Raw genomic sequence first — 23193 nt, 5'->3', positions numbered from 1 at the left:
TGCAGCTTCTCTCTACTCCATTCTAATCCACCTCCTCAAACTGTCAGCATTTGACACATTTGGCCACCACCACCCACTGTCCTCCCTGAATATGTTGGGGATATGAGGCACAGCTCTCAATCAGAAGGGAATCAGAAACCTGTCTTCTGGTACAAGCTGAAGACCCGCCTCTCCAGACTGCACCACGGATCCCCTGTCCCTCATTAGCTATTCTCTTCTATTCTAGCTATTTTTGGTTATCCTTTTGGAATAATGTTATTGGTACAGCTGTTTAAAGATATGTTTGCTGTATAGTGCTATTCATCTTTCCCATGTGCCATCAATAATAATTGTGAATCTATTTGGTTAACTTTAAAATGATTGATTTTAGATGAGCCTACAGTACCTTCTTTGTGATATTACACTTTTATAAGCCTGAGACAAATACCCCCTTTTGTAAGCTCTGGATAAGGGGGTCTGCCAAGTGACTAGAATGTAATGTAGTTTGTGTATTAGATACTCCCATCCCCACATCCAATACTCATAACTTCTGTTGCTGGGCTTGTTATAAAAAAAATCACTGTGTAACTCAGGATTTGTACTTTGATTCTTACTTAGCATCAAGCAAATTTCTCATTTGCAGACCAGACAAAGGCTGCATCCATGAACATCCCTTGCCAAAGACAAAGCAGCCAGTGAGCAAGTATGAAGACTGTGAAATAAATACCTGGCCTGATTATTGACCAACCTCAGTTTTGCGGTTGTGACACTAATGCTGTGCAAGGGCCAGCAGGCTAAACAGGCTTTGAGGACTACAGGAACTACAGAAATGTGCAACAACAGCTATGGTGCAGGAGGAGCCCACTCTGCTCCCCCACAACCACACCTGGCATGATTCATTGCCTCAACAATATGGCACAGTATGCAATATTATCTTACTAAATTCTATGTTAGAACAATGTATTTATATAGTGCAACCATAGCCTGGGTGCTAAAATGAGGAATAGATTCTGTTTAGGTAGTGTTAACTTATTCTGGACTTGTACTGGACTATCTACAAATACAAGACCGGAAGTATAATTTTAATATGACTTGAATTATCAGGAGTGCCTATATTATGTTTCTCTACTGCTTTTAGTGTTTCTGGTTCTCCAGGCTTATAAGAGCCAGTTTGATTGGTGAGGTCAGACCTTACTTAGCAGTGAGACATAGGCCCCACAAAGCAGATTGCTGAGGATGTCTAGTTGAAGGATTTTGCCTCATTGTAACCCTTTTCCAGCTGTAAATGAATAGCTTGCCTATACAGTGGGAAAAATCCTATCGCCCCTCCCTGAGGATAATTTGTTCTCTCTTCACCAATTAAGTGTGATTGGTTTTCTCCCTAATCAATTCCCACACTGTAGTGTAAGGAGTTCAGGGATACAAGAACAATAAGGGGGCTCGTCTACCTCCATCCTCCCATACAAGGATAGCAGCTGTGGCAGTGGGGGAAATGTTGGTGATTCACACTATCTTCTTATTTGAATTGGAAAATACAAAGCGATTCTCCATTAAAGTCATTACCAGTGTGCCGTATTCCAAAGACCGGGGCAAAACACCAACTCCATTCAGTTTTAATTAACAATCTGTGATAAAAGCGACTGGAATCAATTCCTACAGCATGACATATTGACTCAGTGTGTCCTACACATTTCTGTGCAGAATACCAAAGCATAAGAAGAATATTAAAATCTGAGCAAAGACAAAGCTCCATCATTATGTTTTTTTTTTTGGTTTTGCAGCCTATTGTATCACTGATGTGTCACTGATGTGTCATGGCTCAGAATCAATAAGCAATTAATTTTGTACAGATCCATCACAAATATATAATGTCATGGAGCCAAGCGTGATATTGAAGTGGGAATGATATATTTCATAGTTTATTTATATTCATATAAAACGTTAACCTTTTAAATAAACGTGTTTACATTGGGCAGAAGCATGTATCGATCTGACTTAATGCTACTCATTTCTCCTGCTTAATTTTGAAAGGATTGATCAGCTACTTAATGCGCGATCAAGGAGCCGAATGAAATTACTATCAAACGAGATGGGGGATAAACAGCAACAGAGATTTTGTGCCCTCGTTGCCTACTCAACTCAGCCGGATATAACCATTAATGCAGTCTTCCTAAGATGCGAAACCTATTTTTAGCATGGCATGCAGGCAAAGTCTCTTTTCAGCAATTTTCCTAACAACAGACAAGCCTAAGACAAATGCCTACATTTAAAGGGGATTGCGTCTTGGTACCTTTATATGGCAACTGGTGACGTCTGTCTGTTGTATGCTGAAATAACATTGGTCTATTTTTAGCCCCATTGAGTAGACTGTGACGTACTCGCCCCCCCCCCCCCCCCCATCTGTAGAGTGAGAGGACATTACGTTCAAATTCAAGGGGAAGAAATGTGGATAGGTAGATTTTGTGGCAGATAAGGGAGATATGAAACGCCAGCCCAGTGATTCTGCCATTCCTCTGTGCAGATATGAGCTGATTGCCAAAGACAGTACTGCTGACATGCATTGGACATTATTGGTATTAAAACACATACTGGCAGCAGTCTGTGCACTATACAATATTTCCAGATCATTTCAGTAAATCATCTACAGCTATTTATTCCAATAAATTAAGAGCATTTTTATGTATCCTGAAGTTCTTCTCAGTTCTCGCTGAGTTTATGAAAATTATTACTATAGTTATTTGAGAAAATGCATTAAAAATACATTTTCCAATGTTTATGTTTTTGACTTGGTATCAAAACAATTTTTCTAATATTTTTTTATCTTGTGAATTATCTCAGTTTATGAATCTACCAGCCAAACCAATCTAAACTATTACCATGAAAATCCAGAGAGGAGAAAGGTTTCTGTTTTGTAAGTGTACTCAGGCAACGACTGCCAAAGAGGTACATAAATCACTGCTGAATTCTGCCTTTTGAGTGAAATAAAATTGTAATCAAAAGCCATAACTTAGGTCCAATTCCCAGGCATTGAACAACAGATTAAAGCGTATAAAATGCAATTACAGCATATGCGTTTCCTTAGGAGTAATTATTAGCTCATAAGTCACTGCTGAATCCTGTAGAGTCCGTTCAGTCACCACGGCAGGTCCTCACCTGAAAGCGATAAAATGTCCCATCATCCTTCAGTGTGAGGACGTGATCAGAGATCGGAAAGATGTAGCCTTGGGCAGCGATGAGGCCACCTAAATGAATGGCTTCAACTGCAAAAGGAGATGCGCACATCTAAGGCCAATATTTCCTCTGGTACGCATATGTGAAAACAATACTGAAGTCTGAAGGTCTGAATAAATCATACTGTAATAATCTATTCACTACTTATAAAGAGGTGATACATGCTCAGTAAATGGCCTGTCTTTGTCCCATTTAACATGCACAAATGCACAGCACTGTTTGAGTGGAGTATATATTACCTGGATCCTCGATGGAGAGGTTTTTCATCAGCCACTGCACGATTTCTGTGCCTGTTATTGACAAGAGATATGATTCATCTTCAAGGCAAACTTCATCCAGCTGAAATGTTTTTTTTTCTTTTGTAATGTCAGCCAAGTGACATCAGGCCAAGAAATTGTATTGAAGACATGGAATGTAGGCAGAGTATAACTTGACATTCAAATAATACAATTCTTCCTCTGCATAATCTGTATTACACAATGAATAAAATTAATATGAATGCAGAATTTACTCTTACAATAAAACTGACAATAACTAATTAAATGTTATCAACCATATATTAAGAGATAATATACTAATAACTTACAATAAAATGTAACATAATTTTACATGTTTCAGAGCATATTTTTCACAGAACTTACTTCATTAAAATAAATTTTCTTGCCTGCTACAGTTGTAAGCCTATAATTATCTATAATGCTCTGTACATGTACTATAATGATCTCATTATTCGCTTCATTATCGATGTGAAACACCATAAGATCAGCACTGATGACATGAGCTGGTTCTCAGAATGAGTACTTAAAGGAACATGACAGCTGCTAGAGTCCTGGGAGGAAAATCCTGGTGCAGCACGTCTGGGGGGTATTTCACAAAGCAAGGATATTGAACTCGCTGGATAACTGCACCAAGTAAAACCTGGAACAGCTCTTTTTATTTCAGTCCATGTTCCCGATTTGGGAAGGTTCCAGATTTTACTCAGTACAGTTATCCAACTAACTCAGTAATCCTGCTTTGTGAAACAGGTCTCAGGTTGACCAAGTATTTGAAGACTGGAGACAACCAAGCATGTCTAATAAACGTAGTTTAAAAAATTGAGGCTTAGGAAAAGGGGCGATGACTCTAGCACAGTCCAGAGAGGGGATGAGTCCAGCACAGTCCAGAGTCAGCTGTCGCACAAGTCTTAGTCATGCTGATCCTGCTGAGTCAGATATTTAGCACAAATCTTAGTCACGCTGATCCTGTTGAGTCAGATATTTCGCACGAGTCTCAGTCACGCGGCTCCTTTTGACCATTGCACCACACACACAATTACCCATGATGCATGGTGCTCTGTGAGACAGTCAGCATTGCGCAGGGCCCCAGCCAGGCCCCAGCCTAGTCCTTTAGCTATCCTCCTCGCCATCTCTAGAGTAATGAACAAATCCAAAAAGGACATTTTTGCTTTTGGACCAATGATAACTCTCTCCATCCCTCTCTCCCTCTCCTTCCCTCTCACACACAAGCACACACACACATACAGACACACACACACACACACACACACACCCGCACACAAGCATACACACACCAGTCTAGGGTCAGGCCATAACAGGGTAGAGGATAGGGAATTGGGCGTGTGGACTGGGGAGTGGGAATGAAAACTCCCGACGGATGAGTAACTCCGGTCCTGTCTACCTAGCCAAATCAAAATAAACCTTGTTAGTCTTCAAAGGCTCGAAGCGGGCATGTAGCCAACCCCCAATGGAGACCAGATCTCCTCCCAGGATCGCCCTCAAAAACAATAAAGGAAAAATAATAAAGCAAAATAACAAATTGTGTCCCGAAGGATGGATGCAATCCAGCTGGAACACTCTAAATAACCGGAGTCACTATACGGCCAGCAGAGGGGCAAAGCAAAGTCAAAGTCAGCAAACCAATCAGTAAACAAATCTAAAGGGCTAAGCGAGAGTCACAAGTCAAACAAAAATACGGTCATACACGAAATTTAAGTAATCACCAATCCACAATCCACAATCCGCAATGTATTTGCAGAATACCGTCAAAGAAATTGCCAATCCCAGGCATCCAGTTGATGAAAATACAAAAGTTTATGACACCCACACACACACAAAACCATGCACAGACACACTCACTGAAAAAAGAACAGTGTTTCTTCATGTGATCTTTTCTGATGCAAAGTACTGGGATGTATAAATCACATGTATAACTGTATAAATACTGTAAGTCACTTTTCAAAGAGCAAGCTTTCCCACTTGTTTACTTTCTGCTGACACTTTGTTTGTTTGAATGTCAGTCTGTGTTGCTTTAACTCTGTGTCATTATACTGTTGGAAGCAGTGGGGATGAAATTTGCTCAGCTTGGTGTGGTGTCTACAAAGCTGTGATTAAAACTACACCATTTTTTTTTTTTTCTTGCCTCAGGGCCCAACATGCATTGTGGCATAGTAAATTGTTTTCATCAAAAATTCCTGCTTGTGATGCTGAGCAGTGATTTGTTTGAACTCGCCTGTGTATATCCAATTAAAACGGATTATTAAATTTTTCTGTGGTACAGTGAATTGGAAACTGGTAGTTAATGATGGATTGCAGCAGTATATTACCCAATCTATATCACTGATCAACTAAAATCCAGGTATTCAATTCAACAGTACGTCCCTAAAGCGTACTGTTGAACTTTATGAAAACATAAAGCTGTCCGTTCCCAGCAGACCTGCGTAAAATACATAATTGTAGAGGATTCAATACTTTTCTGTGCTCAATTGATCTTGTCTGGTGCACATGAGCCAACCAGGGCCAGAAGACAAGGTTTGCTGTTTTTGAGAGTGTTTCATAGGTTCCAATACGCCAGACAAGCTCTGTAAAGCATAGAAAAGTATTTGAATCCAAAACAATGATGTATTTGACCCAGGTCTGACGCTCAGACATGGTAAGGCACATACCAGAGTGTTGCTGAGAGTGAGACTTGAACAACTGTAAGTGCCCTCTTTTGATAACAGTCTACCTGTGACTACACTTGGGATCTTGGACAGGAAGCTCTTGACCGTCCGGATGGGCACTCCGCCAGTCTTCTCGTCCTGCATCTTACCAACGGTATCTTCTATCTGTGGGAAGAGGCGGAGAGGGTTCAGCAAGATCGAGTCTGCAACCCATGAAGTGTATACAAACACAGAAGTTAGCAATCCAAGAAACAGGCTAGCACTTCTTTTGGATCCTGTTCAGATTACATGCTCCTATTTACATTAAACACTGTAATGCAGTTCAAAAAAGAAAATGAAACATTAAACAGTTTAATGTTCATCATTAAACAGTTTTTGCATGAAATACTTTGCCGTAAATGGATTTTAAAATGCAGTATAACTACTACACTAACTCAAATGAATCATTGAAACACAATAGGGAAGCATTCCTCTTTGCTGCCTCATTGCGCTATTGGAACGGCCTCCATTTTAGCAACCCCCCACAGCACCTTTAATACTGTCTCTGAGGTTTATCGCAACCTCAGAGTCAGCCACTGTGATTTCATCTGGGTGGGATGCTGTTTTTAGCTACCATATCATGTTTGTGTGGATGAGTTAGCTGGATAGCTGCACTGAGTAAAAACCCAGACGCCCCTAAATGTGGAACAATGATTGAAGTAAAAACATCTGTTCTGGGTATTACTCTGTGCAATTAATTTAGTAATCCTGCTTTGTGGAACAGGCAGCAGGTATTTATTTACAATTGCCATGTTTTTACTGCCTCCTACTGCACAATACTAAAAGCATTTCCAGCACTCTTAAGTTAGCTAAGCTAGCTAACTTAATCGCTAATGGTATATCAGGTGCAAAATGTCATATCAGGTTGTCCCTGATACAAGAGCCCTGCTTCTAGAAAATACAGGTTTAACACAATGGTTGTCATTTTTTCTGTAAGTCCCACATGCCTAAGCTGAGAAATTCCACGGAAAAGCAATCTCACATGCATTTGTACAGTTCAGTTATAAATATTAATAGTAACACCTAGAGGCATGCTGCTTGGGGGAACATGTTTAATGTGCTTAAAAATATATTTCTGACAATTCTCATTATTATATTATAAGCTTGAGGCGTATGGAAAGCATAGCCTGATCTAAAAGTATATGTAATTTTGTGCAAGTTGGTATTCCTACTAATAAATAAAAACATATTTTCACTTGGGTATTAAAGGCTGGCCTGGTACCTGCATGCCCTCCTGCCTCTTTCGTTAATACCCTTTAATGCTGAAATGCAACTTCATAACAACTCTTTAAGACACTAAAGAGAACTGTCAAGATGGCAGTCGTGTTGGCAGAGAGTTCAAGATTTTATCGAGCTTTCATTGATTCGTTTTTCCTTCCCTTTATTTTAAAAGGGGACTCCTGCCTGCACCCTGTCTGGATTGTTTTTTTTTTGTAGTCTCAATTATACAGTCTGCGGAAACTTCTAGGTAGGCCGTGTCTTGCTGCCTTGCTCCGGAGTGCCAGTGTGTCAAGGATCCTGTTCAATTCAGTGCACAAATAAGGTTATTTATGAGAAATGGCTGAAGGTACTCATTGTGCTCTACCAACCTGCTTGGGGAGCACTGCAAATGCTAGCGGCTCTCATCCGCTAGCTGCAACGGCTCTAATCTAAACCAGGGAAGGAGCCTCGATACAATAAAGGTCAGAGGCTTCATATGTGGTTGGCGCGCTGGCCTGCATATTTGACTGCCATTTATCAAGCACTCCAGTTGCCACAGTAACAGGGGCCTACAACAGGGAGGCCCAAGACAAATCAGAGCGCTTGTCAGAGCGATTCCCCAAAGGAGGCGATAAACATCACACCTCAAGTGAGGGGTCTGTCTGCCTCCAGCTTCAGCAGCAACTGCCTAAAATTAGGTCCAGGAGTGAGGACAGCAAAGTAGTGCGTACATACAACATACTGTAAGCATGAAAAACCCACATGTACATACAGCGCACACAACCAAAACTCATGTACACACTCTCACAAACATACACATTCACACACACTCACACACGTACACACTCACACACACACTCACACATATACACACACTCTCACACACACACACTTACACACAGGTAGGCATAAGCACACTCAGACACACATACAGTACAGTAGGATTTGTAAAATGGCCACTCTCACTCTCAGTAGTCTTTCAGCACTGCAGTCCATACAGCAGAGCACAATAAAACCGAGTCCCAGTCTTTCTGCAGAAGGGGAGGGGGTGCACCACGGCTGGAACAAACCCAGCATTTAAGGGAGCACTAGGGGGCAGGGGGGGTTGGGGGAACACAATGAGGAGTGGAGCGTCTGTGATCATTACACCCTTGTCACTCTGTGCAGGTGGAACAACAAGCTCCCATGAGGCCTGGCTTAAAAACCAAAATCAATACGGATGAAAAGCAAACAAGTATGTAGCAAAGTACAGAAGAAGGCTGATGTTGCAAAACAGTTTCATATCACCTCTGCATTGATTGAACTTCCATGCTGGGATCCATGGTGTGAAAGATACTTTCCTGAAGGGGAGCTAATGTCTCTCTCATCACATCGATTTCACCAACTGACTTTTTATTGTGATTCACAGCCAGCATAAATAAATACACAATAAATGACATTTTCATAAATAAGCTCTTATTGACCTCTTCAATACAGTTATATGGATACATATATTGACTTGTAAAATGTACTTGTCATAAATTCATGAATTCCCTTGACTGGCAAGCTCTTTCTGAAAGCAACAGCAAAAAAATCGAAGGAAATACACTTTTCAATTAATTTTGCGATTTGTATAGTAATCATCACCTAATTCTCCTGTTACCTACCTACTGGGCAAGTAAAATTCAATGAATATTTAGCTCAATTATGTTCTAGTGTGACTGGTATTTCTCATAAACATCAAATTTCATATCTTCCTGAGACAATGAACATAACAGATATCTAATTTCACAAGCCATTCTGAAGCATACACATTTAAACTGCCCAAGAAACAAAATCGATTATAAATTAATTCAAACAGTAACCCATTCAATCATTTTTCCAGAAAAGATATTTGATATCAGACAAGGATGAACACATGTTCAAACAAAAATGCACACTAAGAAATACACATGCACACACACATATACACAATCATACTCACACACAAACGCACATATTTACTCATTCCAGATAATATTCAGTCAGAGATCTCGCAGAGATGTTATTTCCTCTGAAATACGGGCCCACTTCCCCCTGCGCATTTCTGCAGAGCCAATTTCTATTTGTTTTGTCTTTTGAACGAAACAGAAATGACGGGCCAATTTCAGAGCACCAGATTCCATTTCCCCACCAGAGAAAAAAATGATTCAATCGCTTTGTGATTTCCTGAAACATCAGCAGTAAATAAAGACTGCTTTCAAATGACAGGTAGAGAAATCGGTGAGGGTGTCACGCAAGGTACTTCTGCATGTTATTATTCAACAGCTCTTCACAGAGTCCAGAATTCTCTGTTTCTCTGTCACACTCTCTCTTTTTTGCAAGTGTGCAATCCTTCTCTAAGATCGCTGTGGTGGATGCACTGTACATACAACGCAGGGCTGCAGGGCTGCCCCTGTGCGTGTTGAGCAAGGAAAGACAGTTTAAAGTATTGAGATTATGAATTGAGATTATGTATCCCGGGAAAATACAATCACAGTGAAATTAATTACATCCACGGTTAGGATATGAGATTGTATCTGGATCAAACGACTCGCGCACAGGTGCCCTGAAACAAAAGCACAGGATGAGCATCCATATCTATTAGTGACTCAGGTGCAAAGCAATCAACTGACAGTGCTGGTCTGCTTCCACCCACTGTGCAGGTGTCCCCATGGCGACATGACGAACGCCAGGCGTCTCACCGTATCCGAGCGAGAAAAAAAAACCACACGCCTCGCCACGGCGACCAGTAAACCGGTACTCTGAATAATGAATGGTCCGCCTCTCAGAAACCTGCGTGGATGAAAAAAATCGCTCAATAATTCATCCGGGGCAAGGAATTAAATGTTGTCCGGCGTGCGGGGAGAAGATCTTCCCTGCAGCACAGCTTTTCGCCGAGGCCGCGTAGGCACACAAGCCCCTGCCTCGCGCACCTGCTCTCTCAATAACCATCAGTGGCAGTGTCCTCCAACCTCCATACAGAATCTCATCAGCTTCCTATCAGGCCCAAAAGCCTAGGGGGTTACAGGGGAGGGAGCAAAGAGGCTATTGTGGGGAGGGATGGGGGGGGGTGATACAGCCATCATCCTCCATTCATTAGTCTGGGGGTTTAGAGGATTTCCTGTTTAAGGGGAACGTCAGAAAAACACAGAGTAGATCGATAGCATAAACTGACAGGAAAATATAGTATTTGCAGTGGCAGGTAACTGTGGTTCAGTCAGACTTCAAACGACACACACACATCTTTGTGATACAGTGAAAATTAAGAGAAGTTGAACAAAAGTCAATTACATGAAAATGGCTGAAGATGAGGGTTAACAGTAGATGTGTAGTTTGGGAGCACACGTTGAAGAAAGAGACCAAATTTATTTATGTAAAATTAACAAGGGTTTACAGGGCACTCGCGGATTAGCCGCTCTTTGAACAAATAATCTACGTGGGACAGATAAAAGCCTTTCTCATCATCTTCGCTAAATTGTCCAGTGTGTCTAGGGTAAGGATTTACTGGTGGTGCAAATTGAAAATATCAAGGGTTAAATTTCACATACATTTCTGTCTACCGTTGTACTTCAAGGGACAGACACTGTAAAAGCTAAAACAGGTTAAATATAGAGGTGGTGTGCGGGGGTGAGCTTTTCAAAGATGTATCCCAACAAGAAATACAAAGTGGCTGTTCAGCTAGGCACTGATCAAAATGGTTTCCACCCAAGGACTGTGAAATAAGGCAAGGCCTTTGAAGAAGTCTTTGTATTTATTGACTCACTTTTAAAGCCTTTTCAAGTATCTCCACTGTGGATAGTTCCTAAATTGTCTGCCAAATACTTCAATTTAGAGTTGCAGTAACTGCTACAACAAGAATACAAAAGACTGAAAAAACAGCCAAGTATTCAATTATAATGAACAAAATTGGTCTAATTTATACTACAATGGACCGGTGTAGAATGTTCTGCAATGGTAGATAGCACGAGGTTATTCAGAAAACAATCACAAAGGCAACATGCTTCCTTTTTTTTTATTATTATTATTTTTTTACTTAAGTCATTGAAAGGTCTCTTATAAAACGGTAATCAGCGATCTTAAACGCTGCCAGCCATAAGACTAATTTCCAAAGCCAGGGACACATCACCACGATTCTGACTCATAGGCATGTCGATGGTGATGACTGCCAGATGTTCTTCATGCGGGGGCTTATTGTCTTTGATGGCCTCACTCCCCCATTCTCCGCTCCAATCAAGCCTCTTCTGTGAAGCCCTGATTGCAATGCAACATGAGGGTTGATACTGTGGCACTGCGGCTGCTCGAGAGTGAAAATCAAAGCCTGTGAAAGCCACTCCAGCTCCCAAACTTAGCAATGTGGGGGGACCTTAAGGAGGGCCTGATTCACATTCCCAGAAACTCTTTTCACATGTACTTCCTAAGCAGTCGAAAGATGACTCATGTACTTAAGCCACACATACAAAACAGCACTAGAATAACAGGAAAGTTTCATGGACTTAGTAATGGATTTAGTAATATCCTATAATAATATTAAAGCCATATGTACAATCAGAACCCTATCAGAGAAAGAGAGAGAGACCAAAAAAGTGACCAGGTTAGAAGCTAAATGTGTGTATTATAAGCAAGGCAACATTAGAAAAGAAATATATTTCAGAACAAACACACATAAAATCTGACAATACTCAAAGATGTTAGTGTGATGTTGCCTTGGGATCTGGTCAACTTGTCATTATTGAAGGGACCATGAATCTTGCCCTGTACCAGACAATTCTTAAGGAGAATGTCCGGTCATCTGTCTATGAGCTGAACCTGAAGTGTAATTGGGTGAGGTATCAAGTCAATAATCCAAAATAAAAAACAAGTCCATATGAAAATAATCAAAATTAAAGTCCTCACTTGACTCAGATAGAGATGCTGTGGCAGAGCCTGAAAAGACAATTTGTCGTTATTAAAGCAGACGAGAGTTCCTCCACAGAAATGTGAAAGACTGATATCAAATTACAGGTGTTTAGTTGCAATTATTGTAGCTAAAGGTGATGAAACCAGTTATTAAATTTAAGGGGGAAATCACTTTGCCACAGGGGTGACATGGATGTTTTTTTTTAAAGATATTTTTTAGGCCTTTTTCAGCTTTATTGGACAGTATATAGAGACAGGAAGAATGGGGGCGAGAGAGAGGGAAAGACATGCGACAAATTGTCAGACGGTCGGATTCGAACCGTTGACGTCGCGGCTCACAATGAGCATGCGGTCAGCGCTCTGCAGGCTGCGCCACCGAGACACCCCAGGGTGACATGGATGTTTGATATCTTTTTCATTAAATCAATGAAACAATACTTTTAAAAATTGTTTGTTGTTGACCCTGGCTTCCGGTCTAATATTACATTTTGTCTAAAGATGTGAAACCATTCAGTGTGGCAAAATATGCAATAATAGAGGAAATCAGGAAGGAGGCAAATACTTTTTTACAGCACTGTACATCCACATTGGGTGATCTGTTACATCTTTTTATACACATAGTCCCCCCAATTTATGTTACCAAATGTAATTGGACAGTTGGCTTCTCAGCTGTTTCTGAATAGTCAGGTGTAGTCAAATGCTTCCTTAGAGCAGGTATAAAAAAAGCTTTCAGTATCTAGCCTTTATTTTAGGCTTTTGATTGTCTTGAGTCTGTTATTGGCATTCATCAACATAAGGACCTGCTTGAAGAGCCTTCAGAGTTGAGAGACAAAGACTGACTCAGAGTGATAGCAAGGGCAAAGTGTAGATTCTAAAAAGAACTGCCCAAGTACCCCGCCCTATGAAACATGGTGGTGGGAGTGTTAAAGTATTAAGGTATAATATAGTACTATATTCTATAAATGCAGATATTCCAAGATTGCAACAGACAATACCCAAAAACGAACCACAGCAAAATAATTACTCCTGTTTCTTTGAACCAATCGTCTTCCGTGTCTGACATTTGTATTGTTTTTAGAGGATAATATTGACACAGCAATTGATAGCATTGCGAGATTCAAAGTGAAAAAGCTTCATTTCAGTGTTCTTCAGTGGCCTTCCCAGTCACCGGAACTGAATCCAATAGAACACCTTTGGGATGTGGTAGAATGGGAGATTCGCAGCATGAACGTGCAGCTGACAAATCTGCAGAAATTGTGTGATGCAATCACGTCAACATGGAACTGAAAGAATGTTTTCAACATCTTGTGGAATCCATGCTACGAAGAATTGAGGCTGTTTTCAGAGAAAAGGGAGGCCCTACCCAGTATGAGTATAGTGTTCCTAAAAAAGTGCTCAGTGAGTGTATATAAAGTACTATACAAATAAAGATTGTTGTTGTTGTTATTATTATTCTGTATTATGAGTATTGCGAAATTTGACATGCCCAATATATTTTGTCAATAGCTACATGATACCCTGTGATCGTGAGCAGAGAAGAGTTTGCTCCTGCTTTCTGGCATAGTGATGTACCCTTAACTCCTTCACAGCATAAAAATAACCCCTTATCTCCCTGTACAGGGGAATGCACTAGAAGTGCTTTGCACCCCTGACAAGAGCTCCTGGTTGCTTAAGGTGGAGGCTAATTGTGTTTCCCTTGCAGGGCTGAGCATTCCTGCAAGGACCAGATAACAACCTCCTCCTCTGAAAGCGGTGAGGAGCTTTTGGCCGATGGACACCACCCACCCCCACACCCTTATCGGCTGAGGCACCCATGGTACGCACACTGGCAGGGTACGTCTGCACATCCGGGCCCAGTGCCGGGCGGGAGGCAGTGGGGGCACATGTCGAGGACAGAGGAGATGACAGGAGGCACTAGTCAGGTACTGTGTAATGGAGCAACATTACAACAGAGCAGGGAGAGGAGGAGGAGACCACAACACCCACCATCCTTGGGTCTGCTCTGGGACCAAAGCCTTTCTGTTCACTGCAGAAAGAGTCTGTCTAAACAAGTGTCCCTATTTCATTCCAGAGGCAGTCTAAACTACTGGATATATTTAATCTCACACCATGCACAGGTTGAGTGACGTATACCAACAAAGTTACTTGTGATATGTGGTGTCCTGGGCTGCGTAACATGCCGCCCAAAAGCCCAGGCCCTCCTGCCTTCTGCTCCTTTTTCATTACTCATGGTTTCCAGTCGCAGGTCACGGACAAGGGCTGCCACTAGACTTCCATGTAATTCATTTCGCCTAAAGCTTCACGACTGCTGTCAGACCTGCAATTGCTTTTGCCCTCCAGAGGCTGTGAACACCTGCCCTTGTCCATTCTCCCGCTGCTAGTTGTTCTAAGACAACTAAGTGGGGCTGGGCTTATGCCCTAGCTTGCTCCAGCTAGCACGAGTAGGTAAGTATACCATTTAGCTAGCCAGTTGCCTTGCTTTGACTAATTAAGTTAGCTTGAGATAAGACCCCTCGCCCACCAGACTACTGACAGCAGAACTTGCTGCAATGCAGGTGTCAGGGAATGGGTTACATGCATACCTGCCATCAAACCGTCTACAGATTTTCGACTGATGTAATTGACGTGATGCCGCCATTTTGTTGACATAAGCCCTATATGGACGAGATTAGTTTTTAGGACAATGTGTATAAAGTAATTATCAAAGGACATCTGTAATATAAATGACTGATTCAGACAGTATAAAAAATTTCTGTAATTACATTTTACATTTACATAGCTGCATTAATGTTATATAGATCCATAAAATACACCACAAACAACTTCAACAAACAAATCAAAAAGATACCTATCGCCCACTTGTCACAGCTGCGCTCAGCACCGCCAGAAAGACTTAATATTTTCTTGTAACTTCTCTTTGCTGCCGCTGTTAAAATTGCCATATTTCTTATTTAGCTGTTGTTTGAAAATAAATTCTCCATTGTAGATAACTCTCAGTAAGTGGCTTCAGGCTAGTAACACATTTTCTTTAAGTCAACAAAATGGTGCCAGTTGACTACTTCCGGGTTTTGTGAATACTATCTATAACCTCCCTGGTGCTTTCACCAGATGAAACCTAGAAATTCTAAGTGCTTTCCTCGAGGCCAGTGGTGAATACAGATGAACTCATCTCCTGTGCCAATGACACCACTTCCCACATGGGTCGCATTGGAATTCTATCTCCCTCTTGATGCTCTGTCTCAGTGCAATCTTATAGTGTAGAGGAGTCAGCTCAGAGCCTTAGTGATACCTCACATGCTTTTGCCTTATGCCAGAGAGTTAGTAAGCTCATGTCCAAACTCATACAGACTTTCCAAGCTTGCCCAGTCCCTGCCTATCAGGGTCAGACAGACTGCAGTCAAGGACCCTGTGAAAGCCTTAGTCCTCACCTAGGAAATATGGCGATTTCACCCAATCTTGGATCTAATAAGGCTGAAGCTTTTCCTTAAAATTCTCCCTTTCCTCACATTGAATACTGCAAGCTTTCTCCAAGCTGTTTCAGAAGGGGAATGATCTATGTCCATGATCATAATGGATGCAGATTTTCACACCTCAGTGGTAAAAGAGCACCAGCTGTTCCAGCTGGGCTGTGTCGAAGTGTCCCTGAGCAAGACACCTAACCCCCATTTGCTCCTGACGAGCTGGTCGGTGCCTTGCATGGCAGCCAATCGCCGTTGGTGTGTGAATGTGTGTATGAATGGGTGAATGAGAAGCATCAATTGTACAGCGCTTTGGATAAAGGCGCTATATAAATGCCAACCATTTACACTGGGTGTTCACCAGGTGCATGGGAAGCCCTGTCCTCATCACAATCACAAGGTGTGGAAGTCATCCTACATTTGAACGATTGGCTTGTCTGCACCCCAACATGGGACCGTGCAATAGACCTTTGTTCCCATGTTGCCCAAACTATATTATCACAAGAGCTCCCTCAACTAAGTTGCTCTAGGATTGTTGATAGAGACTGTTGATCAGAATGAGGACCATTGCTTGGTCCTGGTGTTTCTGCACTTCCTCCAGACCTTGCTGGACGGGGTGTGGTCAACTTCTACCATGAAGGTACGTAGCTTCCATTCCGACCTTGCACATTAAGGTTGATAACCAGGCAGTTGGGGTGCATGACCCAATAAGCTGGTTTCTAAAAGGTTCCCAGCCAGCGCAACCACCATTTGAGCCCCTGTCAAGGATGGATCTCAAATAGTTGTCACCCAAGACGATTTTCCCCCGCTATTATCGCTGCTAAGCGTGTCGGCAAACCCCATGCCTTATCAGGGAACCCAAGGTGGTTGAGGTGGATTCAGGAATGACACCCTGGCCCCATCCGACATTCCTTCCTAAAGTTTTATCGGCTAACCACGCTAATCAGCCTATTGAGATAGCAACTCACTACCCTCCTTTATATAACACGGAGGATGAAATAGCTTATTATACCGATTAAAGCACTCAAGTGGTGCACCGAAACAACTTTTGGCCTAAGGAAGGCTGACCAGCCCTTCCTCTGCTGTGGTGGATACAGAGAGGGCCTTGCACTCTCCAAACAGAGACTTTCCCACTGAATATTGGATGTGATCTCTCAAATATATAAGAGCAAGGATTACCCCATACAAGTATTTCCACATCATGGGACACCTTCAAAGAGGCCCCACTGGGTGACAAATGTGCTGGTCACCATGCATGTTCCCCAGATGCTATAAGGTCAACATTGCTGCTCCACATGCTGTGGGGGCTGCAATTCTGCTGGCTTATCTCTTGACTTCTGAAGGAATGTGCTGCCTCCTCCTGACCTTGCTGGTATGAGTCACCCAGTAGTTTAGACTGCCTCTGGCGGTCTGGAAGAATGAAATAGAATGCAAGTTAGGGATGTAACTATGGTTCAATTAATTCTGGATGACCGCCAGAGTTCTCTGTCACTCGGAATCTTGGGCAAGAAGATTGTATAGGAGCAGAAGGTGGGAGGACCTGGGCTTTTAACAGGGCACGTTATGCAGCCCAGGACACCACACGTCACGTGACTTTGTTGTTATACGTTACTCAACCTCCGCATGGCGCAAGGTGGAATATATCCAGTTTAGACTGCCTCCAGTTTAGACTGCCTCAGAATGAATAGAATCCAGGTTACAGCTGTAACTTTAAAATCAAATTTTTTCTTGTGAGTAGAAAATATTAGCTTGTTTTAAGGCACTGTTTAAGTGACATTTTCTGGCAAAATGAGTCAAACTTCATTGGCAATAGTTTTGTCTTATTTATCAAAAATGTCATAGAAATAAGATTTTTAGTTGATATCCAGTACTGTGCAGAAGTCTTAGGCACCCTTGACTTTATTATATATATGTTGTTTTTTTGTTTGTGTCAGTATAAAAGAACAGATTTGAGATTTCCACATACTCATTTTCCAAAAGATAACATTTTACAGAGACATTTTTGTATTTTATTTTAAAAAGTAACATATTACCGTAAGCAATTTAATACTTTTTACATAAAGGCTGTCTGAGGTCAGAAGCAAGGCGCCAACCAAAGTCTGCAGAAGAACTGTGGAAAGTTCTCCAACATGCTTGAAACAACCTCCCTGCTGACTGTCTTATAGAACTGCAGGACAGCGTTGGCTATCTCAGAGAAGTGATGCCGTTTTCACGCCAAAGGGTGGTCACAAATTTGATTCAGTTTTTAATTATTCTGCTAAATTACTAAAATGTAATGTAAAATGTAAAGTATATTTATTTAGGACCTTTCATTGAATTATTCTTGAAAGAATCTTATCTGTACAGAATGTTATACAGGTGCCAAAGATTTTTGCACAGTACTGTATAAGAATTATGTATGTACTGTATAAAATAATCAAATTTTTGGGGGTTTTGCAGTGTGTCCCATGAGTGTAGTGTCCGAAGACATGCAGCTAGTCACAATGTTTCAGCCCAAATAAGGGAGAGTGTCAGTGAGTGAACCTAGGCTAAATTATTCCAGGTAAAACACAGACTTTGCGTCAGGGGCCAAAGCCTGTGACTATGCTCTGCTGATGTGGACATCTGTAAGGGGATTCTGTGTATAACATGGCTTGCCCACAAAGTAGACGGATGAAGGGGGAGAGGGGGAGAGTTTTGGCAACCATAGCTGACGCTGGAGGCAGATGACCTGTGGCTAAAGCTGTTAATGTGGCTGACAGGAATAAAAGGCGAGCGTGGGGAGGATGGGCTAGGTGGAGCCTCGCCGCCACACAAAGAGCAGCTGGACTGGCGCATCAGGACCCCTGGGGCCTCGGTACAATCGATGTTGCGATTCAGCGCCGCTCGATAGGCAACAAGGCCAAGGCGACAAGATGAACGGTGCTTTAATTTACCCGGCTATTTTCCCAGACACATTGGCGTGACATTTACCTCTTTAATCAAGGCTAATTTATCGAAGCAGGAGGCGATGTAGGGGCGAAAAGGGCCCAGCGTCCCCTCAGAGTGATATATGCAGTCTCACTCTAGCCACAGCACTGCCTGGTCATAATGCAAATGTACTGCACACAAACAAGGAAGCACTAATGAAAACAAGTGCTTCTGTAGAAAAGGCTAATCAATGATATTCACTGAACTGACTTGTGCTTAGTCAGTATTAAGTCTCCTGCACATGCTAGCACCTAATATCTGAATACCTAGTACCAATGCACTCAATGTGAGACCTGATATGTTTGCTACACTCTTAGAAAAAAGGGTTCTGAAAGGGTTCTGTGGCTTGGTTTTTATTTCTTTATGGAATCCTCTGTCATAAGTGTGAAGTGTGAAATCTCCCATACAAAGAACCATTGTGCCCGACAAAGAACCTTTTAAGTAGATATGGTTCTTCTATAGAATCACAGGGTTCCTATTGGAACCATTTTTTAGAGTGTAACTAGCATTGCTGAACACGACCACTTTCACAATCCTCAACAGCGTGGGATAAAAACCTTGGCTGTGGGGAAGATTTATCGCTGCTCAGAATAGAATGGAAATAGTTTCAGAGCGATTTGAGCGATTTTATATCTTCAAGCTTTTACGAGGGTCTATGGTGGCTAGGGTTACTCAGGTTACTGCTAGTTCTTTTCTATGACAAGCATGCAGGCAGTTGCGAGAAACACAATACACCTCTCCTCCAAATGCCGCCAACTCTCGTCTGTATCACTGTGTGGGCTGTAGGTAGGAGAACTGGGGCACAGACGAGTGCATCAGGAGTGCACAGACTGCAGTGCCCCTGCTCAGCAGATGTAGGTGGCACAGCGGAGGCTGGAATAGGGGATTCCAAATTGAAAACAAAAAATTGATGAAATTCACTTTCACAAAAAAGAGAATAGTTTTCTGCCATTTAAACGAATGTCGTCATAAACACAAATGTTTCCATTTGAACATTCTTGTTTATTCAACCTATAGGCCTAGGCACTATGAAGTACTAGCAGTTTCCTCATTTTCTTTATTAATTCCAAAGTGTGATATTTTTTTTTCAGACAGAACTGTTTCTATTCTAAATATATCCAAGGTAACTACTGCTACACAGCATGTTAGCACTGGCGCAATGCTTGTTGCACTTTACAGTGTTAATTAAATGGAAGGTTTTAAGAGTGAGAGACTCTAATAGACTAATGTACCATGGCCTGAGGTACACAGGGGTTCACTGCTGAGCTTCATGTAAAGGAAAATTTCAGCGCATCACTCGTTTGAAATGACTATTATTATAAAAGCATTATCTGCCCAGATACTTCCATAGATTAATTATTTGAAAATTATATAATAATTTAAGTACGGTAACTGCATGTTATTAGCTGTGTAGCCACATCCCTTGATGGTTCACGACACATAGCTACTGAAATGTGTACAAAAACACTTTTATTGGAAAGAATCTGGTTCAATAGATTCAACAACTAATTTCTTTTTTTTCCTGCAATGGATTGTACCGTATCATAACAGCATGTTACTATCCGTATAGCCAGATGATTTGTGACACATTCCTACTGAAATGAGCACAAAAAGGGCCTTTTATTGGAAAAGAATAAATCAGGTTCAAGAACTTCAACAAATAATATTTATTTTTCTCGCAATGGATTGTATTTGTACGTACACTGTTATTCAAAGTGTCAGAGACAGAAAAGAAATAGCTAAAGAATAGAGCCAACAGGAGGGCAGTCATATTTGAAGAAGTGTGGATTTTCCGATCGTATTATTCCCTGGCTTTGCCATGTTTGCGTAAAAGAAAACAAAAGAACAGAATGAGCATCAGCTCTTTTGGCTAGTCTGTGTCACGCGCCAGGAATAGTTTCAAAAGCGCGGGCTGCAGCCAGCAGAGCACTGAGGCCCAGACAACACGTTCCTGAACTTTAAGGTCAGCTGACGAGAGGGCTCTTTCATAATAGCACGATGCAGGAGCGCTACACATCACAGCCATTGTGTGCCCGATATACTGTTTTACCTAGCCTGTGGCAAGCCTGAATCTGGCAAGCTGAAGTGGATTCGTAACCAAAGGCAACATAATAAATGTAGCTGCCTGCAATAAATAGTCACTCAAAAAAGTATTACAAAGCTTGCCTTGTTTGCAATTGGGAATCTGTTACAAGTTGTTTTAAAAAAATATGTAGTACTACAGCAAAACAAGACACAAGAATATATCAGTAATAATGGATCTCTGGAAAGAAGATAAGACAAATCTGATAACTGGATATCACTCCATGGCCATATTTATCACAAGGTCCAGAAGGAAAAATGTTACATCATGTTTAAAAAGCAAATACTAGTACAGTTAAATAACACAACATGCATATATACTGCAGACAAGTAGTCAAGTTATGATCATGATTCATATTAGACCTGATATGACTTGTCCAGGGATTTGCATTAAACGGTACATGTTACAGCCCTTTTTCATTTGTTATTTATATTCTGTACAATCATATCTAATGTTCTTTGGAGCAGGGTTTCAATAAATAAATAATAATAATAATAATCATTGGGTATTCAAGGCTAAAATAGCATGTTGTTTTATCAGTGCACATATGCTCTCCAGGTGCTTAAATTCCCCTATGAACATGAACAAGTGCCGTGGTTTAGACGTGAATCTCACTTTGTCGGCTTTGTTGATTACACCTGGACTCTTGCAGGTGGGAGATAAAATGACTGGAGTGCAGGGGTGGCAGTAGGATCACGTCTCCTGAGCACAGATTTAATCAAAGTCCACCTTTGCCTTTCAAACATCTGTCACTCCTGCACTGTGCCGCAATTCCACCTGGGACTTCAAGGCTTGGTGATTTCAAAGCCCTTCGGTAAAAAAGGTAGGAGGAATTTTCGGGAAAAATTTGGATCTAAAGTAGAGGACCTTTGCGCACTTTGGGTCTTCTTTGAAATTTGGACTACGTGTTTATGTCCTACTTTGTAATCACAAGACAGAAGTGAGTGTTCATAATGTTTTACTGCCTCAAAACCAAAATCATAGTTTCCTTCAATTACTTTTCTTTAATTTGGTTTATATGTGGAGAGAAATCTTATTATCTAGAAAAAATGAATCTTTTAAAATGTTTTCTAAAGTTTTAGAACAGTAATATTGAATTATTCCTGGCAATAATTTGAAATAACTATAAGAGTATGAATCGATTTTCATGACAGACTGGGTAATTGTAAATCAATCATAAAACCCTCGTAAAAATGATGAAAGATAGCATTAATTTACTCCCAGAGGACATTTGCTTGATTTTCAGAAATGTAATAAGTAACAAAGAAGGCACTGTGGGTAAAGAGCTTTATTCTAATGTATAGAAGACAAAATCATACAATTACAGAAGATGATTCAAATCAATTATTATTTTGCCCTGCACGTAATGTATGTACAGCACATCATTTTAGCCCTTGTAACTCCATGGTAACTAAAACACCTTCAAACTTAGATCATTTCCACAGCTCCTTAGGCTTTTGTTATTAATAGCCTATGAAGAGCAAAGAGCTAGAATTGGCTAGACAGCATGAGTGTTGATGCATTACCTGGAATGAGGCAGGTGGGAGGATGGAAGCATTCTGATATCTGAAACCCAGGCTTTGATAAGTAACAGACTGTTTCATGTCAAGATTGGACCTATAAAGCAGAGAAGAAATCTCTCTCACAGTAAGGCAGGGTGTTAAAAGGGTCGAGGAGGGCGGATGTATCCGGTTCAGATCAACAAGAACAAACCAACCCCAAGTGGCCTGAAGCAGGCCTGATCATGAGCCGAATGTGAAGATCTTTGATTGAATGTTTTTTTTTATTACTGTATTTACAACACCACAGAGAGTAACTGTGACAGATCTGCATTCAAGCCTAACAAGCAGTAACCAGAGAGCTATGCTATCAAACAGAAGACGTGAAGAGGTGACCCCAATCTGTTTTGTCAGCACAGAACACATTAAGTTTCAGGCGATCCTCCCTTCACACATGTTTTAAACATCATTTCTGAAAAGCCTAATGATAATCAATGACCTCATGCCTAGAAATACCCCAACGCAACTTATTGCGGCAAGCTGAGTTATATCGATGTGCAAAATGCTAGCAAATGTGAGAAATAATGACTTAACGATGGAAAACCTGATTATGATACCACACATGAAACCATACATATAATAGATTTGTTTAATATCTTGTAAATCCCCTTCAACTCAATGAATGTTTTACACTTGCTTGAATAATGAGATGGTTGGTAATCTTTGTAAGATTGGCTGGCGGCTGTGCATCACGTGCTGTGCTTCCCATAACCCAGAGCTCTCAGCGCGGTTCCCCGGCTAAGGGCCTGTACTGTAAGCTGCCAGCTGCTGAGTCCCACAGGCTTTCAATGCAGGTGCATGTAACAGTGAACACTTCACCTCAATTCCCCTCTCAAACAACGAGGGACTGCCGGCATACTG

General features: G+C 41.3%; 1 protein-coding gene across 3 annotated transcripts in view; it reads right to left on the bottom strand.

Annotated features, from left to right (window-relative positions):
- LOC133135669 (regulator of G-protein signaling 6) overlaps window positions 1-23193 on the bottom strand; it is a 110012-nt gene that overhangs the window by 14060 nt on the left and 72759 nt on the right. For all 3 annotated transcript variants that reach the window (XM_061252857.1, XM_061252875.1, XM_061252866.1), the window contains exons 3-5: window positions 6214-6313; window positions 3450-3500; window positions 3133-3239 (exon numbers count right to left, since the gene is read on the bottom strand). In XM_061252857.1, the coding sequence (XP_061108841.1) occupies window positions 3133-3239; window positions 3450-3500; window positions 6214-6313 (258 nt within the window). The remainder of the gene's footprint in view (window positions 1-3132; window positions 3240-3449; window positions 3501-6213; window positions 6314-23193) is intronic.

The sequence above is a fragment of the Conger conger genome, chromosome 1 (assembly GCF_963514075.1).
Source record: "Conger conger chromosome 1, fConCon1.1, whole genome shotgun sequence".
Taxonomy (NCBI): domain Eukaryota; kingdom Metazoa; phylum Chordata; class Actinopteri; order Anguilliformes; family Congridae; genus Conger; species Conger conger.
Note: the sequence above shows the minus strand (reverse complement) of the source record. Positions and strands in the feature narration are given on the sequence as shown.